The following is an 18,735-nucleotide window of genomic DNA, read 5'->3' as shown; positions in this document are numbered from 1 at the left end:
CCCATATGCCCTATTGCTAAGCACTAATATGCAAATTTCCTTATAAATATTTCATATAATCAATATGTGTGAAGTGATGGCACCCAATTCAAAAACGTTCAAGAAGAAAATACATTATAGCATTAAAACAATTATTTTATTGAAGCTGGTTTTTTTTTAAAAAAAAACAAACATGTGAGGCAATGTAACAGTAAGATCACCACTAGAAAGCAAGAACTGGATTTGAAAATAGACACATTTAAACAAGAAAAACGTTTTACAAAAAACCTGCAGAGAACACATTTTCAAGCTACACATATGAAACAATTATTTTATAAAAGAATACAACAACACATACAATGGAATACAATGTACATACAGAGGTCACCAAGGAAATTAATATTATGAAATGGTCTAATAAGTATATTAAAGTAGCTGTTGAACAATGACTGCATATTTAGATTTATACAATTGCCCAATGTTGGTTAAAATATTTTACATTTTCTTCACAGACTGGCAGTTGTTGTCCACTTAGCCATGAGTAGTATCATCTTCCACAAAGTCTTTGGCCATCTCTGCAGTGATCACATCAATATGGCTTACCTACATAAGAAAAAAAAATATTTGGCAATTATCATAATTGGAAAAATGCAACTAATAATAGCATTAGTGAATAATTCAGTTGGTTGTCAGATTCCTTGCATGTACAATTCTGAATTCTGCACAAATAATAAATGGCTTAATATACAGCCATTGTTTTCAAAAATACAAATGTAAATGGCTATGACCATGAAGAGATGATATGTCTATGATCTCTTCCATAGTCCATGTCTATGAAGAGTTTTGCACTAATCATCGGACCATATTCTATGATATATGTACTGTAGTTCTGACATCATGATTTGTTACAGGTGATCTTTTAGTATGCGTGCATAGTTTAAAAAGTCTAAAAAAATGGGTGTACAGTTGATCTAAATGTAACATCATACTGAAATGTATGATGAATCTTTAGGATAACTTATCAGTTTGCATCATGTTCTTAAGCTAATTAAACCAAGCTGAAATCTAAGCAAATTTTAGTCTTTGAATCAAGAAAAAATGGGTAGTGAAGAGACTGAATAAACATATACTATAACCTTAGTAACTAATGTTAACCAGCATACAATAATATTCACACTGTACATTTTAAGCTGCACACCTTATTTCTGAATTTTACACCGTAGAATTTATCAGCAGATTCAAGCAGTTCTGGTCTGAAAGTTGTGGTAATGAATTGAGCATGTTCTGCTAATTCCATGATCATATCTGAAATAAATTGAAATAAATAAATGAAATAATCTGGAGGTGGAAGCTAGATTGATGGCAGACTTCACCTGACCCACCCTCCACTCTCTACCCATCCATCTTTTTGGTTTATCATATTAATGTATTTATTTTCATTGTGTTCCTTTGCCATTGTTTACTTTATTGTTCTATTATTTTACTTCTGTTCTGTTTACACCTTTTCATTTTTCTTACTTTGTATTATTGTAAGCTGCCTAGAATAGCCCCAAAGCAAGATAGGTGGCAAAAAAATTAACAAATAAATAAATGAATTGTTAAAAATACAGCACCTATTAGTATATAATCTAAAACTTTAACAAAATGAAACATCTGCAATAATCTTAGTCATCAACTAAAGCTTAGTTACTTTTTGATCCAACAGCTGGTTTCCATATGACTCAAGATGTAATGCTACCAGTGGGATATAAAGTTCCATGTCACACCAGTCTTTTAAATAAGACCGTACAAATTTGTGGTTTGGTACTTCATATGATTTGGCTGATAGTTTCAGCAGTCTAGCTATGGTTAATTTCTTCACAGTTAAATTACCAATTTAAATGTCAAAAGTAACGTAAGCATTTTATGTGCCAAAGAGAATGGGAATCATTTAGTTCAAAGATCTGACTTTACAACTCCATGTTGTAGTGATGATTTCAAATATTTTGTACTCAAAAAGGGGAAAAGAGCAAGAAAAAAAGAAAGAAAACCCTGCATTTTTTCTAATAAATTAAGATCTAAAGATAATAATTTATACTTTTCTAATATACTGTATATGAGGCATACAGTGTTGCTGACTCTTTAAAAACAGTAATCAATACAGAATCTGATAATCTGAGCACAACATTCTAGTACTCTTTTCATTTCAAATGACTTCTATAAAGACAAAGATATCGATAATTTAATCCAGGATCTGTAATCAATGAAACAAAGAATAAAAGCAGAACTTTTGTTCACTGAATGCACTTTACATTAGTGTTGTACACTAAAATTTTAATCTTCATGTATAATAAGATGTATGAACAACCTTGGGAAAGTAGGGGAACAGATAATGGAGAAAACAATCTGACAAGAGAGGCACAAGTCACCAGTGGGTTCGTGTTCAGAGGATGAAACTTAGAAATGTAATGGAATGCATTAGTGGCCTTGAGGTAAGAGGATAAATACTGCCTAGGACACAATCAGACAAGAGCCCACAATTGCTTAGCAATCACAGAAAGAAACTGAGAAAAGTCTCACCCTAATGCAGACATGTCAAACACAAGGCCCAGGGGCCGGATGCGGCCCGCGAAACCATCCTGGAAACAGTGAGGGAACAGCCCCCACTGCCTTGGCCCTGGCTGGCCGGGAGCCAATGTACAATTTTGTGGTGGCCATCTATGCTGAAACGCATTCAGTCTTAGCTCCACAAAGCCGTTTGGAAACAGCGAGGAACCAGCCCCTGCCGTGTCGGCCCCGCCCCCTGGGTGCATGCTGGGTATCACCCTTTGTGAGGAATGAAGAATTGGACCATGCCTTGGCACTTGCCCCGGTCCCACCCCCTTCTGCCAGAGACTCTCAGATCTGTCCCACTCCTGCCCAGGCCCCCACAGGCCCCCTTGACGCAAACGATGTAGAGCTGGCCATGCCCACCCAGTAGGCCACACCCACTCCATCCACACCCACCCAGTAGGCTGCACCCATCCTGGCTACACCCCCCCGCCCCCCCAGGTCAACCGCAATGCTGATGCGGCCCTCAATGAAATTGAGTTTGACACCCCTGTCCTAATGGATCAAGTGGTTAAAAGCAGTCGCTGGAAATTTGTGCAAGATTCTGTTAACTCTACTTACAATAAAGTAGAATTAGTTCACCTTGTGGTGTTTCCAATCTCGTTTACCTGGGCTGACATCAATGTTGCAAGTCCAAAGGTATAAACATCCTGCAGCCACTTTTAACTGCAAGATTCATTAGAGTGAGTCCTGCTTAAGTTTCTTTCTTTGCTTCTTAAGCTACTGAGGATTCCTGCTTCTCTTACCTGACTGTACCATCTATCAACTGTACTCATGTATATACCGTTTTCCCCAAAATAAGATCTATCCCGAAAATAAGACCTAGCTTGATTTTTACATGTGCGCCTAAAATAAGCCTTATCCCAAAAATAAGATCTTAACTAGATCCCACCCATTCCCTCCCACTGTCTGGTTGTATGAGGTGGGGTGAGGCGCATGGGTAAAAATCAAGCTATGGCGGAGGTGGAATGGGGAATGGAGCTGCCCCATGTGCCCTGCACCCACTTACCTCAGGGCCCCCACAGCCAGGCCTCCCATGACCTGACACCTGCTGTGCAGCAGCAGCAGCTACTCCTGGTTGCTGGCGGCCACTCATTTCAGGACACGCCATGTGGCATCCTGACATGAGTGGTGGCACTGGCACCATGCGGCCTGCCACAAGTGGTGGTACCAGCACAACGTGCCACAGAATGTCCTAACGCAAGCTGCCACAGAAGTTGGGCAGTGACAACTGGTGTCGGGGCGTGGGGCGCCTGGCTGTGGCAGTCTAAGGTAAGCGGATAAGACATCCTCCGAAAATAAGTTTTATTAAAAACTTCCTAGTAAAATAACATGAGCTCTCTTTACACAGTTCATTTTAGCAGAGATTACAATAATACGTGAAAGCTAATATTCTGCCACTGACTTCAGGTTTTTGTGCCAAATGCTTTAAGAATGTTTCAAAATATATTTTTTAAATGAAACAGACTAGAGGGACAAATAAGCTGAGCATACATCTTAATTCCATCCTCCACAAAGGAGATATTACCGAAAGGTGTACTTGGTATCACATACTAATTTTGTTTTAGTAACACAAATAAGAGAAAAATTCATGGAAAGGAGCAAATACACACAAGAGACTCATTTGCATTTCTAGTGATCTGCAACTCTGTATCTGTACCTGAAACAGCCTTTCTGTGCTGGGCATCCAGGGCTTGGTCAATTTCATCAAATAGGTAAAACGGAGCAGGATCACATTTCTGGATTGCAAAAATCAAGGCGAGAGCCACTAATGATTTCTGTCCACCAGAAAGCTGCTGCATTTCTCTCATTTCACCTTGTTTACCAGTAAATGACACCTGAAGAAACAGGAAAAAAAACCCTAGTTTATTATTTATATTTACTGTAGCTCCCTGAGTCCAAAGGGGAGCTACAATACAACCTCCCCAATCAATAAAAACATATAAAACCTAAAGCCACACAGAATAAAATGATCTAAAAAGTGACACAAATAATAATAATAATAATAATAATAATAATAATAATAATAATAATAAAACAGAACCCTCCCCCCATATATTAACCCCTAGGCCTGGGATGAAAACCAGATTTTAAGAGCTTTCCTGAACCCTAAGAGAGAGGGCGCTATCCTTATCTCCAGAGAAAATGCTACACCAGAGGGTGGAGACTGTGACAGAGAAAACACGCCTCCTCGGTCCTGCAAGATGACACCATTTAATAGAGGGGACCTGAAGTGCACCCATTTTGCCAGAACGTATTGGGTGGAGAGAAACAGGGAGATGTTATTCTTCACTCTTAAATATTATCAGCAAGAGACTTAGCAATGATGAAAGGCCATCTGAAAATAGTCTTGCTTTACCCTAATTCCAACGCCAGTGAATTGGTCTACGGATGGAACACTGCTTTGAGATCCTGATCCCTTTTCACTCTCAGCACTGCCTTCACCTTCATCTTGAGACTGACTACCTTCCACATCACCTTTTTTCATCACAAGTGTTGCTTTGCCCCCAGGCACCAGCTTCTGAAACACTTCACTGAAATTCTTTGACACCTTGATAAAACACAAGTCAAGAATGATAAACAATTAAAAAATGAAGATGATTGACTAAATGATGTCTTTCAAAGAATATACTTTTGATACGTATCTACAGAAATTTTATAAGCAGATAAATATATATTCATGGAAGTGAAAAGAATTTCCAGTTTCAGAACCTTCTACTCTGCAGAGGAGCTCTAAGCATACAAACCGTTATGAAAGTAGAACTAGTTTAACGTGCAGCAAATTTGAAGTTAGAGTAACTGTGATAGCACAATACACACACACACACACACACAACTTACATATACACACATACATACATGCATACACACAATCTGGTCTGACCAATAGTTTTAATTTTTCATTTTTGTTATGTTCATTTGTTTTATTGAAAACTTCATTAAAAAAAATAAGCTTGCCAGATTCTTAAGCAAAAGATGATTTCCAAGAAACTGAAGATGCAACCATACAATGGGAAAGGTCTTAAGAATGAATATCTTGAATTATCTGTTGTGCTTTTTATCATAATCGCAAACAATTTTTTGGGCTGGGTCTTATGGGTATAAACATCTGACAGTTATCAAGTAATAATGTTTATATAAAACTTTTTTGTTCCCTAATTTTTAACATAACTTAATATATTTCTAAGCATTTTACAACTAAACCCATTTCTTTTGGAATGAAGTTAAAATGACTTCAAAACCACTTATATTTCAGAAATCAAGAAAAGCTAATAAGGTGTTTAATTCCAAAGAATATGCATTTTCAAATGTTAGAACTATTGTCAAGTGATACCTGTTTGAAAGTCAGCTGGATCGCTTCATATTTTCTGAGTTCAAGGACATTCATCAATTCCATGATGGATTTGTAGCCCCTATCTAACTCTTCTTGACGTTTTATCAACTTTTCTTTCTGTTCTGAAAAGTTCACAAATTGATCTAGAGCTTTTTTATTAACGTGGCTATATTTTTTCAATTCTGTGTTGCATTGTTCCAGTTTGCGAAAGAGCTGCATAAAAGAGTTAAAAAATTATAAGTGTATGATTATTACCTAACATCTATCATCTTTGATCATGAAAACTAGAGATATTTGTTACCTGCTTTAGGCTCAAAGTTTGGTATTTTTCAAATGCTTCTTGGGGAAGAGAGCCCAGTTCTCTGATTTTCTTCATACACTCTTCTTTTTTCTTCAGAAGCATACCTTGCCTGTTAGTCATCTTTTCAAGTTCTTTTGTGTCATGATTAATAGCATCCATGTGTTCTTTCTCCATATTCTTCCAACGCTCCATGCTTTTCTGAAGTTCTTTGATCCCAGCTTCTGTTTTATCAATTGAATTGTCCAAGTCTATTAAAGTAAAAACAAAGTATAAAAATACTAAACTAGATAAATATATAAAAGAGGAAAATAATACTGAAGAATTATAAAGTAAAAAGTAGAACAAAGAAAAGCTATACTGATTGGGAACAAGGGAAGGAAGTTGATGCAGGGGCCAGAAGAAACATTAGTTCTGAAAAATGGAATGAACAAGTCTAATGGCAGCAAAGTTTAGGCCAAAAGCAAAGGAATCAACTATAAAAATAATGGTAAACAGTATACTAATGTTGAATCATTCTAAAACATTTGTAATATATTCAAAGGACGTAAATTTGTTTGAAGAAAAATTTATAACACTTAGGTTGTCTTCATTCTATTTTTATTATTTGGGCTTTATTTTTGTCCTAACAACATACATGTATGTTTTAGAATGTTTTAAAAAGGAAACTATTATTTTCTTTGCTTAAATAAGATTACCAACCATCTGATCGAGCCAATGTATCCTTTACTCGTTTGTTGATTGCCTCAAGTTCAGACGTTGTGGCTGTAAGAACAGTGCCACCTTCTGTCTCTCTCAGTTCGTTGAGCTCCTAAAAGACAAGAGTTAACAATATTTACATTCAGCAAATCACTGCAATATATTACTAATGTTCAGGATGAACAGAAATTGCACTCTAACAATATGTGGAAAATCACATATAGAGAGAGAGACATAGAGATTGGGCATTTATTAAATCATTAGGCATTTCATGATATTTGACGTCCTTAAAATATTTACAGGGAAAGTGTCTCTGCTGAAGTTCATTTAAAATTTTTAATTTGTAATATGATATAATTAACTTTTTCACACAATTTGGAAACTGAAGACTATTGGATATTTATATAAATTCTAAACCTCCTCAATCTTAAAAAGACCAGCTAGTGCACAAAAAGTAATAGCAATGAGCCAGCACATAAATAAAAGACATAAAATAGAATAATTCCAGCTACATTATTATAAGAGGCCTACATCTAGTGCTTATGATTCCCATCAATCAGGACCCAAAGGCTTCTAGAACATCTGTCTACGTTTTAACTATTTTCTGGGAGGCAATGAGAATGGGAGCCATCCTAGCCTTGAAGGTTAAGTGTTCAATAGCCCCCTCCCATCATAATTTGTAGCAAATGGGAAGATTCAACAGCTATTTTCTGTTTGTTCATATCACGCAAGCAGAAAGAGTCTGGGGTAAGCCTCATAAATACCCAGGTCTGGAGCCATAGGGCTTTATAAACAATAACTAGCATCTTGATTTCCCAGGAACAAATCAGTAAGCAGCTTCTGCAACAAAGATGTTAGATAACAGTAATAATACGTTTTAATAATTTTATCAGCTGCTGTATTTTCATCAGCTAACGTTTCTGGGAAGTTTTTGAGAACATCCCCAAGTAAAGTGAATTGAAGCAATCCATACAGGAGAATCGAGGACGATAGGAACTGAGGCTGCTTTACCAACAAAAGACCCCCTGACCACTAACTATTTTTCCAGCAGGAACTGTGATTCCAGAAGAACCTTAAACCAGATTTCAGATATGGTACAAACCTGTTTATAGATAAAAAAGAGTTTCCAAGATGAATTAAATTCTGTATCAGATTTATTTTTGAAATATAAAACTAATCTGGATATCAAGGCATAGTCCCAGAACTTAATTAGCCATTCTTCTGCACAAAGGCCTGTACAAATTCTTCAATAGGAAGTTTGGGGGGCGTTCTTGCAGTAGTTACCATGTATACAGCTAATTCAGTATATTTGTGGGAATGTAAGGCATTTAGTAAAAAAAAAAAATCTGTATCAAAATGTGTTTTATTTTATTATAAATTATTTTTCTAATGAGCTGCCATCTTGAATTTAACAATAATTCTTGAGTAACAGTAAGAATCACATTTTGATGCCCATTTTTTAAAAAAAAATCTGCCCCAATACCACAAAAGGACTTTTTTCTTTTTGCCTTAAAAATTTCCCCCCTTCAAGTTAGAAGTTCACCCAAAAGGTAGTTGGCAATTTCAGGGAAGTGTGGCTAAATCTAAACCATCTGGGTTAGGCAAGTGGGTTATTTTTTAAAGAGAGTTTAGAAACATATTTACTCCCCTTCCTCACAATAATGATATGCAAACAGAGCCACTATGTTGAAATCAAGATTTGTTTTAAAAAATGGATAAAAAATAAAGTATCCTACCTGCTCAACTTGGTCTAAACGCTTTCTTAAATTTTCATTGAGGTAGGTTTCAACTCTAGTGATGATGCCTTCAAGCTTGATCCTCTCATTCAAAAGTTGTCTGTTTTCCTATAAAGCAAGAAATATCAATTCAATTTGCATAATATTTCAAGAATTAATAGGGATTTTTAAATTACAATAAAATATTTCCACAAAAACTTTCTAAACCTCTCCGCTACTTTATATGAAATGCATCTGGTATATATTCCAATCAGGACCTTCTTAACAACAGATAAGTTAATCAACTACTCAAATGTTTTCAACCTCACTAATTTTAAGACGTGTATGTAAACTATGCTACAACCAGCATTGAATTAAGGTAAGAAAAATGTTAATACACATGTACTGAGATTCATATATCATACTAGGTTGTGGTTTGCTTAACAATGGTTTTCCGACTAAGACTGATTCAGATACTGAATTGTAAATAAACCGAATGGTTAGAGTCAGACAACATGCTAAGTCAAAACTTGTTTACCATATTATGGCTTACAAAATATTTATACACAAAAATATGCCTATGTATCTGCTATAAATAAATACTTAGATTACTTATGGAAAAACAAATTGTTATTTTTTAATTTAATAACTCTCAAAACATAATTAAGACTGCAATTTGATTCTGAAACTTGAACATGCTTACTTGCTGTAGCTGTCGGATTTCATCATTAAGTGCATCAACTCGTTTTTGGTCCTCTAAGCTAAGTTGAGATAACAGATCTGTTCCCAGTTCCGCTTTTAATGATTCTCGGGTTGATTCCATAGCATGTAAACTTGCCTCTAAACTTTGTAAACTGCGTTGCTAAAATGAGATTAAGCCAAGTATAATTATTCATTCATGAAAGAAGCCTCCTGGTTCAATTAATTTTGTAGCTATTGATTTTTCTTCCATCACTTGCTTCTTCTTTTGAAACCATTTAGCATTAACCCTATTCTTTGTCTTTGAATTCTACAACTGAAATGCCTCCCAAATGGCAAACATTCTCAGATAATCTGTACCTTAGGCATAAATGTTTTTTCTGATTGCTGTCTCTTCTCTTTCAGCATCTTCATCTCTGACAAAATGCTGTCTCTGGAAGCCTTGAATTTTCTTTGCTGTGTTTCTATCTGCTGCATTTGATTCATCAGTTGATCAATTTCATTATTAATTCGTGCCATGCGCTAAGGATAAATTCTGTCCATTGTTAAAAGTGATGGATTACATATAACCCAATATGCTAAAATGGTTGTAAGTTTCGTCATATCAATAATGCTTCTTATTTATATCATTGTAGGAGAATAAGTTAAATGTTACAATTAAAAAATCTAATTTGCTTAAAATGATAGATGAGTAATCATATCATCTATTTAACTTAACCACCTAATTGCAGACTATTTATTTATTAGCAGAATTGTTCGGATTCTGGTTAGCAGAGAACAATTCCAATATACAATAAATTAAAATAGAATATCATTATCACCACTACATCATTATCTAGCTATGATGACCAACCAAACATAACTAAAGTCTGAAAGTCTGCTAGAATAATACCGGTAACTTTTTCCCAGAAAACAAAAAGGCCTGAAGTTGCTTACACCTTCAGAACTAAAAGTGCACTTTAGTGCAAGGGGCGATTATCACAGAAATGTAACAACACTGGCCCTGACCCTTTTAAACAGCCATACTATATGCTCCAGTGGAAAGAATGTATAATTTATAAAAGCCAGAATTCTTCTCTTTTGGAAAGGAGAATGAGTTCTAATCAACATTCAAAATTAATTTGTAAGACTAGTAAACAGCAAAAATGAATTCATAAACTATAGAGAATGCTACTCTTAAAAGAAGTGCTTTGAAATATACATGCACAGAACACATATGAACACAGATCACTTAGAAGAGATGGGCAGTATAGAAATTTAATAATGTAATAAAAAAAACATCTTTTTAGGGAGTTAAAACATGCTTATCTTTTTTTAGGCTCTCACAACTACTCCCAGAAATTTCTGTATGTTTCCATAAAGCCATTTGACTTGTCCCCTAGGACAGCATCTCAAATTTGCAACGTCGTGTGACATCACACGACGTATCGGGACTTTTCCCCCATTGCCGGCAAAGGGGTGGGCGAAGTTTCGGTGTGACGCATCCGACCTGTGAGCCAGCAGTTTGACATGCCTGTCCTAGGAGAAGCCTGGTAAAAGTCGTATCTGGTTTAGTGAGTCAAAATTGTATGTGTTCATACAATCCTAGTGAAATGAAGAATTGTCACCTTCATATACCTCCAGCTTGATGTTCTCTTCCAGGCCAAGTAATCTTAACAGATCCTCAGCTCAGCAACAGATATCCCCCTTTGAATTTAGAGACAATGGTTGTGAGGTAAACATGCGTTCACATACATACAAGTATACCAATAACACTAAAGATGTTTTCATCATATTCAAATCAACTACTCATTTACATACAGCACATCTCATAGCAGTATTTTACAGACAAGCAAGCAGATAATATATGAAGGATATTTTCAATGTTTCTGCGCAGATTTTCATTGAGTTTTGCTTCAAGTTCTCCAAGTTCCTCTTCTGCTTTCCTAACATCCTTTTGGAGTTCAAGTCGAGACTTTCTTGTATCATAATAACCTCCAGTTAAAGCCCCTCTGTGACTGACTTGATCACCTACAACAAAAATGTTCCGTTGAATAAAAAATACTTTTCAAACTGGACTGCACATGAAACAATTCACCTGACAGAACATAATGTGATGAGTTACATGCATAAGATGAATCCAGGTCAATGCACTGCTACTTCTATGTGGCCAGGACAACAGTTTACCAGAATTTACTTTCAGCAAATTCTAATTGTTATTTCATGGGAACTGAGAACTGCAGTTTATGCAGTCAATGCTTAAACATGCCAGCCTCAAGATAGTTGAATCAGTTATTACCATATAAGGAGTATTGAAATATTATTGAAACTTTTCTCAATACACAAAAGAAATTATGACATTAGCAAACACAAAGCTCACTTATTCTAAGCTTCTCTTCACTCATGATTTAATCTGAAATGCTGGGTTTAATATTGTATTGGGCAGATCAAAACAAACTGAAATATGTATTTACATAATAAATCAAACTGTAACAAATCATACCTTCCAAAGTAATACAATCCATAGTAAAAGCTCTAGCCAACTGTGTAGATACTTCCATGCTTCGACAAATAAGAGTCTTTCCAAAAACGTGTTTAAAGGCTTTATCGAATCTTGGATTGTACCTCAGTTTACTGATCATTGGAATAGCATCCTGAAAATAATAATCAACCCAAACAACTGAAAAATTTGCAAAACAAGGAGAATTTATCTTAGATTTAACAGACGCAGATTAAATAGACTGTGTGATCTAACCAGAACCACAAGGAATAAAAAGCATTGAAATGCAAAATACAAATAATACTGATTATGAGAGAAATCAAAGGAAAATATGAGTTTAAGCTATTCAAGATCACAACATACAGAGAGAGGCAACCAAGAGCCTACCCTGCTTATGTTTTATTCATTATATTTATTTGTAGCTACCTTAATATGAAGATATTGTAGTCATATAATTCAACTACTAGTAAATTATTTATAGCAAAACCAACTTACATTTGTTTCAGGATATGCAGTATCTCTAACATCCAGTTTGTTCAGAGGAAGAAAAGTCACCTCCCCTGGTAGATTCATTTTATTGAACTCCATCAGTATTTTAGTACTAACCTCATCAGAATCTACAATGTGATAAAACAACCTGTAATAAAAAGAAAATGAGGGTTTACTGTAATTAAGACAACACAGTATATCCCATTTCTTATATCCAAGATAACCCTAAAAAGATGAATAAACTATCAGTCAAATGTATGTAATCATAGCTTATAACTGAGGCAATTTTTGTTGTTTCTCTTAACTGCTTGCTAAGCAGCTTGCTTTTGTATTGTTTCTTACAGTAAAACTATCAATATATGTTACAACCAGGCAGTTTATCAACTGCCTGCTTGCAAGCCCAAAACCGATTAAGGCTGAGAGAAAGGAACTAGCCCAAAGTTCCCATACCTAAGGGAGGACTAGAATCAGAATCTCCCCTCTTAACCCATCACTTAATCACTGTAGCACACTGTCTAAAATGTTGATAGCAAGTACGTTGGAATTCTCTTCAAAATATTTGAAGCCTATGCTTGCCTCAAAAAACCATTTACCATTTTAAGTGCAATACAAAAACACAGTTACAAAAAAATAACTAGTGATAACTATACCTATTTCCTGCAGTAACTTCAACACAGGTGTAGAAGGCAGGCTCACATTCAAAGTTATTCATTACTATTCCATGATAGCCATTCATAACATGTTGATTAATGCCTTTACGACGAAAATGTTCCAGAACCTTGTTTATGCTATCAATGCCATTTAGAATAGCCTGTTTATAATAAAATAGAATTCATTGTAAATCCTGTATTCTGTGAAAATTGTCTATGTCCAAGGTCATTAACACTTTTAGGTTTCACAAGAACCCTTCCCAACAAACTTGATTACCTTGTTTATAGCAGAGGACAAAAAGTCTTCAGAATTGCTATTATTTTATATGTATTTTTATACAATTATGATTAGTGTTTTTTCTGCACATTATAATATATAGTAAATTAATCATTTACATAAATAAATGTGTTTTTTCTGCATATTATAAGATAATATATTAATCACACACACATATAAATAAATAAGTTTGTAAAGCTATTACTATGTGAATACATATAGACTTAAGTAAATGTTTGGTGTATGGTGCTATTTTATATGGAAATCAAATTCTGATAAACCATGATTATAATTTTATTTCATCAAAGTTTTTAGTCTTTACTACTTTTTTTACTTTCAAGACTCCTATCATTCCACTATGCCCCATAAGACATTAAGAAGCCTAAAGTATAAGAACTGCATTATTTACAATAGAAGTCTTTGAGCAAAACACTAATAATTATAATCATTATCTACCTTTCCTGTTGCTGCTCTAAGAAGTTGTTGTTTCTTCTCCAAATCCTCTCTCTTTGCAGCAAGAGCTTGCTGTTCTGCATTCTCTTCTCTCCACAAATAACTGAAAAATATTTTTAGAGATAGCTTTAAAAGGAGACAATATAATTTTTATTAATGTGCTATGCAGCATTTCAAAGTAGAATACCTACATTGTGTGCACAATTATTATGCAAGTTGTATTTTAGAGGATTTTCTTATTGAACAATTACAGTGCTCTCGGTCAATCCAAAATGTTAATAAACCTCAAACCTGAATATTTAAGAAAGTAAAAGTGAGGTTTTGGCTTTCATAGGAAGACACCTATGCAAAATTATTGGGCAACTATTAGTGTGCAGAATTATTATGCAACTGAAAAACCAAAATTTGCCTATCCCACTCGTTTATTTGTATCTGTTAAAAGTGAGAATAAACAAACAACTCAAAATGTACAAATAAACATTTCTGATATTTCAAAATAAATAAATATCAGTGACCAATATAGCCACCCTTCTTTTCAATAACAGTCATAAGCCTTCCATTCATGGAGCCTGTCAGTTTTTTGAACTGTTGAAGATCAAAGTTTTTGCAGCAGTAACCATAAGCCTCCCAGACACTGTTCAGAGAAGTGTACTGTTTTCCTTCACTGTAAATATGCCGTTTAAGGGCCCATAAGTTCTCAATAGGGTATAGGTCAGGTGAGGAAGGGGACCATGTCATTATTCGTTCATCTTTAAGGATTTTAGTGGCTAGTCACGCAGTGGAGTATTTCGATGCATGCGATGGAGCATTGTCTGCATAAAAATCATGGTCTTGAAAGATGCAGACTTTTTCCTGCACCACTGCTTAAAGAGTCTTCTAAAAAATGGCAGTAGGTTTGGGAGTTGATTTTGAGTTCATCTTCAACCCGCAAAGGTCCAACTAACTCACCCTTAATAATACTAGCCCATACCAGAACCCCACCTCCACCATCCTGGCATCTAAGTCGAAGTGGAGCTCTTGGCCGTTATTGACCCAGCCACAGGCCCATCCATCTGGTCCGTCAAGAGTCACTCTCATCTTATCAGTCCATAAAACTTTTGAGAAATCTGTCTTTAGATATTTCTTGGCCCAGTCTTGCTGTTTCAACTTATGTGTCTTGTTCAGTGGTGGTCGGGTTTCAGCATTCCTTACCTTCGGCATGTCTCTGAGCACTGAAACCTTGTACTGGGCACTCCAGGTAGGTTGCAGTTCTGGAATATGATAACCCCTGGAGAATAACGGGTTCCTGGTACCTTCAAATATGATTTTCCCCCCAAATCTTTGGCAGTTAATGTGCATATTTTTTCTCAACACGTTTCCTGTGACTCTGTTGACTATTTGCAACAAAACGTTTGATGGTTCTGTGATCACGCCCCAATATCTTAGCAATTTCAAGAGTGCTACATCATTCTGAAAGACTTTTCACAATTTTTGACTTTTCAGAGTCAGTTAAATCTCTTTTTTGGCTCATTTTGCCTGTGGAAAAGAAGCTACCTAATAATTATGCACACTTTGATATAGGGCAGAGATCTTCAAACTCGGCCCTTTTATGACCTGTATAAGCGCTGGCTGAGGAATTCTGGGAGTTGAAGTCCACAAGTCATAAAAGGGCCAAGTTTGAAGACCCCTGATATAGGGTGTTGATCTCCTAAGACCACATCATTCCTTATTACACAAATACACAACACCTGATATGCTTATATCCACTAAGTATTGAAGTTTATACAACTTGGAAGTGGAAACTATGCATGACGATATGGTCAAAATACTCACTTGCCTAATAATTGTGCACACAGTGTATATTTGAATTCTCTCATAATAAAACAACCTTCTCATAAATTATTTTAATTCATTCCAAGAATTATATTATATGTTGTATCATCTCTTTTGTCATTTGTCTTGTATACTAAGTAGCACCTTAAATAGATTTATGCTTAATAAATTTATATCCTGTAGGATCTATTTTTAGGTTGTAAAATATTATCTGCTGCAATATTTGCCTTTAGAATTGGAAAATAATGCATACATACATAAAATCAAACTATATCCCTCAAACACCCAAATTATTTTCTGTGAACCACCTAATTCTATTTCTTTAGTCTAACAATTTTCAGCTTTTGGAAAGTGAACAAAAGTATAAACTCAGGAAGTTTAATATTATCCCATAATGGTGGGGATAAATTAGTAAAACACATTAGGTTAGTGGCTTTCAAATTATGGACTGCAACAAATTTGAAAAAAGTTGCAAAGGAGGAATATTTTTCTACAAAGCAAGATTCTTAGCAGAATTTGCTTCAGCTTTGCCTGGACAAGCTTACAGATGTCCAACTTCATTCACATTAAGCCCAGTTCTGACATGTTTCAGCTTTGCATTTGCAAACCCAACACAGAAAAGTTGGCTTGCTATGAAACTTTTTCCCACTCTTCCTGGACAAGCCAGAGGACTTTTATTTTATACATGGATTACAACTTAGCTATTAAAAGTACCTTGTGAAACCATTATTTGAATATATTACATTGCATGAATTACACAAATTCTTCCGTTATTTTAGAGTAGCAAGACACTGCAATATTTGAGAACCCATAAATTAGTCTGCAATAAAATAGCACTATTGAAAATCTAATGTGAACTTTTATTTCCTTCTACCAGTAGAATAATAAAACAGAAGTATTATTTTTGTTTTTTTGAGTAGAATGCTGAGGGACACATTCAACGGGCAATGCAAGGATTATAATTAAATGGTTAATGCAATTGTTTCCCACCCATTTAATTATAATTTGAAGCAATTTTGAAAAGAGTCATATCCAAAGATTTTGGGAAGAAGTCTCTAGATCATGAGTGTCAAACTCGATCACATCATGTAACATATTGTTGCATATCATGACGTTTTTTGCCTTTGTGGAGCTGGGGTGGGCGTGGCCTGTGTGTGATGCATCTGGCCCACGGGCCGCCAGTTTGACACTCTTGCTCTAATGCTCAAGCTAAGCACCCTGGTCTAAGGTGACATCTTCATAAGAATACATTTTAAAAATAGGGAACTTTATACATACATATTCTTACAAGCATAAATAAGAATGTAAAGACTCAATAAATTACTAACTTTCTTTCACTCTGTAGCTCATCTTTTTTGTTTTTCACTTCATAATATTTTCTGTCCAGTTCTTCAACACGAGCTTTCACTTCATTGAGATCTTGATCCAATTTCTAAAGTCCGTAAGAAAAGTGTTTTAAATACAGGTCACAATTTTCGCTAACTTTAACACTATTAAGCAACATCAACTTTACAAACAAATTTGGAATTCAGTATTTTTTTTTTCAGCATTTAGATAAACAATGTAAACAAACAAGCAATTTAGATTGGTTTTTAGTGTAGCTGAATGCAAATAATTAATACAAGATAACACACTCATTTATTAAATGATGCTGCAGCTGAAGTGGAGAGAAATGGATCATGCTGTCAATATTGTAGCCTACCACCTGAGATATGTTAAAAATGGTCCTGTGAGCAAAGGTACAATTGTCATGATCTTTACCGTAGAAAACAAAAAAGAACAATTCAATGGTGGACTGAATACAAATATCTATAAACGATCACAAATGAGATCTGATCTATACTCTGTAAATAGAAGTATCATGTTATGTGGTTGAAACCATACCATTCATTACATTTAACTATTCAATTTTATCAAATTAATATATAGCTTTTTTCAAGATTAATAATGCTAAGATGTATAAATTGTTTTTTATTAAAAATGAGTCTGTAAAATGAACATATTGAACATTAACATGATTAGTTAGCCAAAAAAATATTATTTAACACTGAAATGATCAAAGATGTATTCAGGAGTGTCAAATACATTTTGGAAATGCAATCAATGTGAAGGCGCTTTTATCATCTTTGGTGGACATATAAGAAAGCTAAGAAATACTAGGATCAGATGTGTATTTTGGTTCAGAGAGTTCTTAAAATAAATGTACAATTGAAACCAGAGGCTTTCTTTTTAGGCTTGATAGATGAATAGATTGAAAGAAAACATGGGGTTTTGTTTCCTTATATGACAACAGCAGTGAGACTTTCGCATGAACACAGATGGAAAGACTTACAAATTCCTGCATTGAGATAAGTGAATTTGATAGAATTCGCTGAGATGGCACAACTGACTACACTGATTAAAGACTTTTGCTTGAAATTGAAAGAAATAAAACTGTAATTTTGGGACATGACAATTAGAACAGTTTATAATGATAAAAATATTGTGTGGTAATATGGATTTTAGAGTAAGAGATGAACGTATTTTGTATTTGTATCTGTACTGAAGAAATTTGTTTTTTTCTATTTTTTTAACCTTTTTTTTCCTTCTGCATTCCTAATTTTGTTTTTCTTGAGCTTTTCTTTTTCTAATTCATATTTTCTGTTTCAATAACAATTTCAACAAAAAATAAAATTTAAAGAAAGGGTTGTTGTTGTTGTTTTTAAATTGTATCCATGAAGCATTTGCAGAATGCTCACCAAAGGGGAAGCATCTCTCCTCCAACTTACTACATTAGTTATCAGGGATATATTCAAAACATCCAGTTTCAAGTGGTTTGTTACCAAACTGAAACATGGAAATATGGATGAAGCCATGTTATCAGGCTTTATCTCACAAACAAGAATGAATCATTTTCACAAGCAATCCAACAACTAGCATGAGATTTACTGAAGAAAATAAGGCAACCCAGTAAAGATTTTCAGCAACTTCAGTGATTTAAGAACAAGCTATGTATATATATGTTTAATAGTATTTGTATGTGTGCTTGTATGTAAATATAGGTTTTAGTCTTGAGTCACTATAGTTTTGCATTCCTCTTTACCTTATTAATGGATTACTTAACAATCTGAGATGTAGTATGTGTGATTAACTTTTCTTTCATAAAAAGAATCTCTGAATGATGTGTAAACTAGAACCTACGAACATATTATATCTAGAAGTGTAGTTTCCAAGAATAGCTCACCCATCATTATATATATATATATATATATATATATATATA

At 34.6% G+C, this 18,735-nt stretch overlaps 1 protein-coding gene across 1 annotated transcript in view; it reads right to left on the bottom strand.

The window, feature by feature from the left end:
* Positions 1 to 155: 155 nt before the first annotated feature.
* SMC3 (structural maintenance of chromosomes 3) overlaps positions 156 to 18,735 on the bottom strand; it is a 30,401-nt gene continuing 11,821 nt past the window's right edge. Inside the window, exons 14-29 of the mRNA XM_015818110.1 lie at positions 16,802 to 16,905; positions 13,665 to 13,764; positions 12,932 to 13,092; positions 12,288 to 12,429; positions 11,796 to 11,946; positions 11,171 to 11,323; positions 9,674 to 9,825; positions 9,318 to 9,476; positions 8,636 to 8,743; positions 6,903 to 7,011; positions 6,204 to 6,451; positions 5,903 to 6,115; positions 4,928 to 5,119; positions 4,229 to 4,406; positions 1,178 to 1,284; positions 156 to 582 (exon numbers count right to left, since the gene is read on the bottom strand). Of these exons, the coding sequence (XP_015673596.1) occupies positions 511 to 582; positions 1,178 to 1,284; positions 4,229 to 4,406; positions 4,928 to 5,119; positions 5,903 to 6,115; positions 6,204 to 6,451; positions 6,903 to 7,011; positions 8,636 to 8,743; positions 9,318 to 9,476; positions 9,674 to 9,825; positions 11,171 to 11,323; positions 11,796 to 11,946; positions 12,288 to 12,429; positions 12,932 to 13,092; positions 13,665 to 13,764; positions 16,802 to 16,905 (2,349 nt within the window). The 3' untranslated portion in view covers positions 156 to 510. The remainder of the gene's footprint in view (positions 583 to 1,177; positions 1,285 to 4,228; positions 4,407 to 4,927; positions 5,120 to 5,902; positions 6,116 to 6,203; positions 6,452 to 6,902; positions 7,012 to 8,635; positions 8,744 to 9,317; positions 9,477 to 9,673; positions 9,826 to 11,170; positions 11,324 to 11,795; positions 11,947 to 12,287; positions 12,430 to 12,931; positions 13,093 to 13,664; positions 13,765 to 16,801; positions 16,906 to 18,735) is intronic.

The sequence above is a fragment of the Protobothrops mucrosquamatus genome, unplaced genomic scaffold (genome assembly GCF_001527695.2).
Source record: "Protobothrops mucrosquamatus isolate PMUCROS unplaced genomic scaffold, P.Mucros_1.0 scaffold681, whole genome shotgun sequence".
Taxonomy (NCBI): domain Eukaryota; kingdom Metazoa; phylum Chordata; class Lepidosauria; order Squamata; family Viperidae; genus Protobothrops; species Protobothrops mucrosquamatus.
The sequence above is the reverse complement of the archived record's forward strand: the minus strand, read 5'-3'. Positions and strand labels throughout refer to the sequence as shown.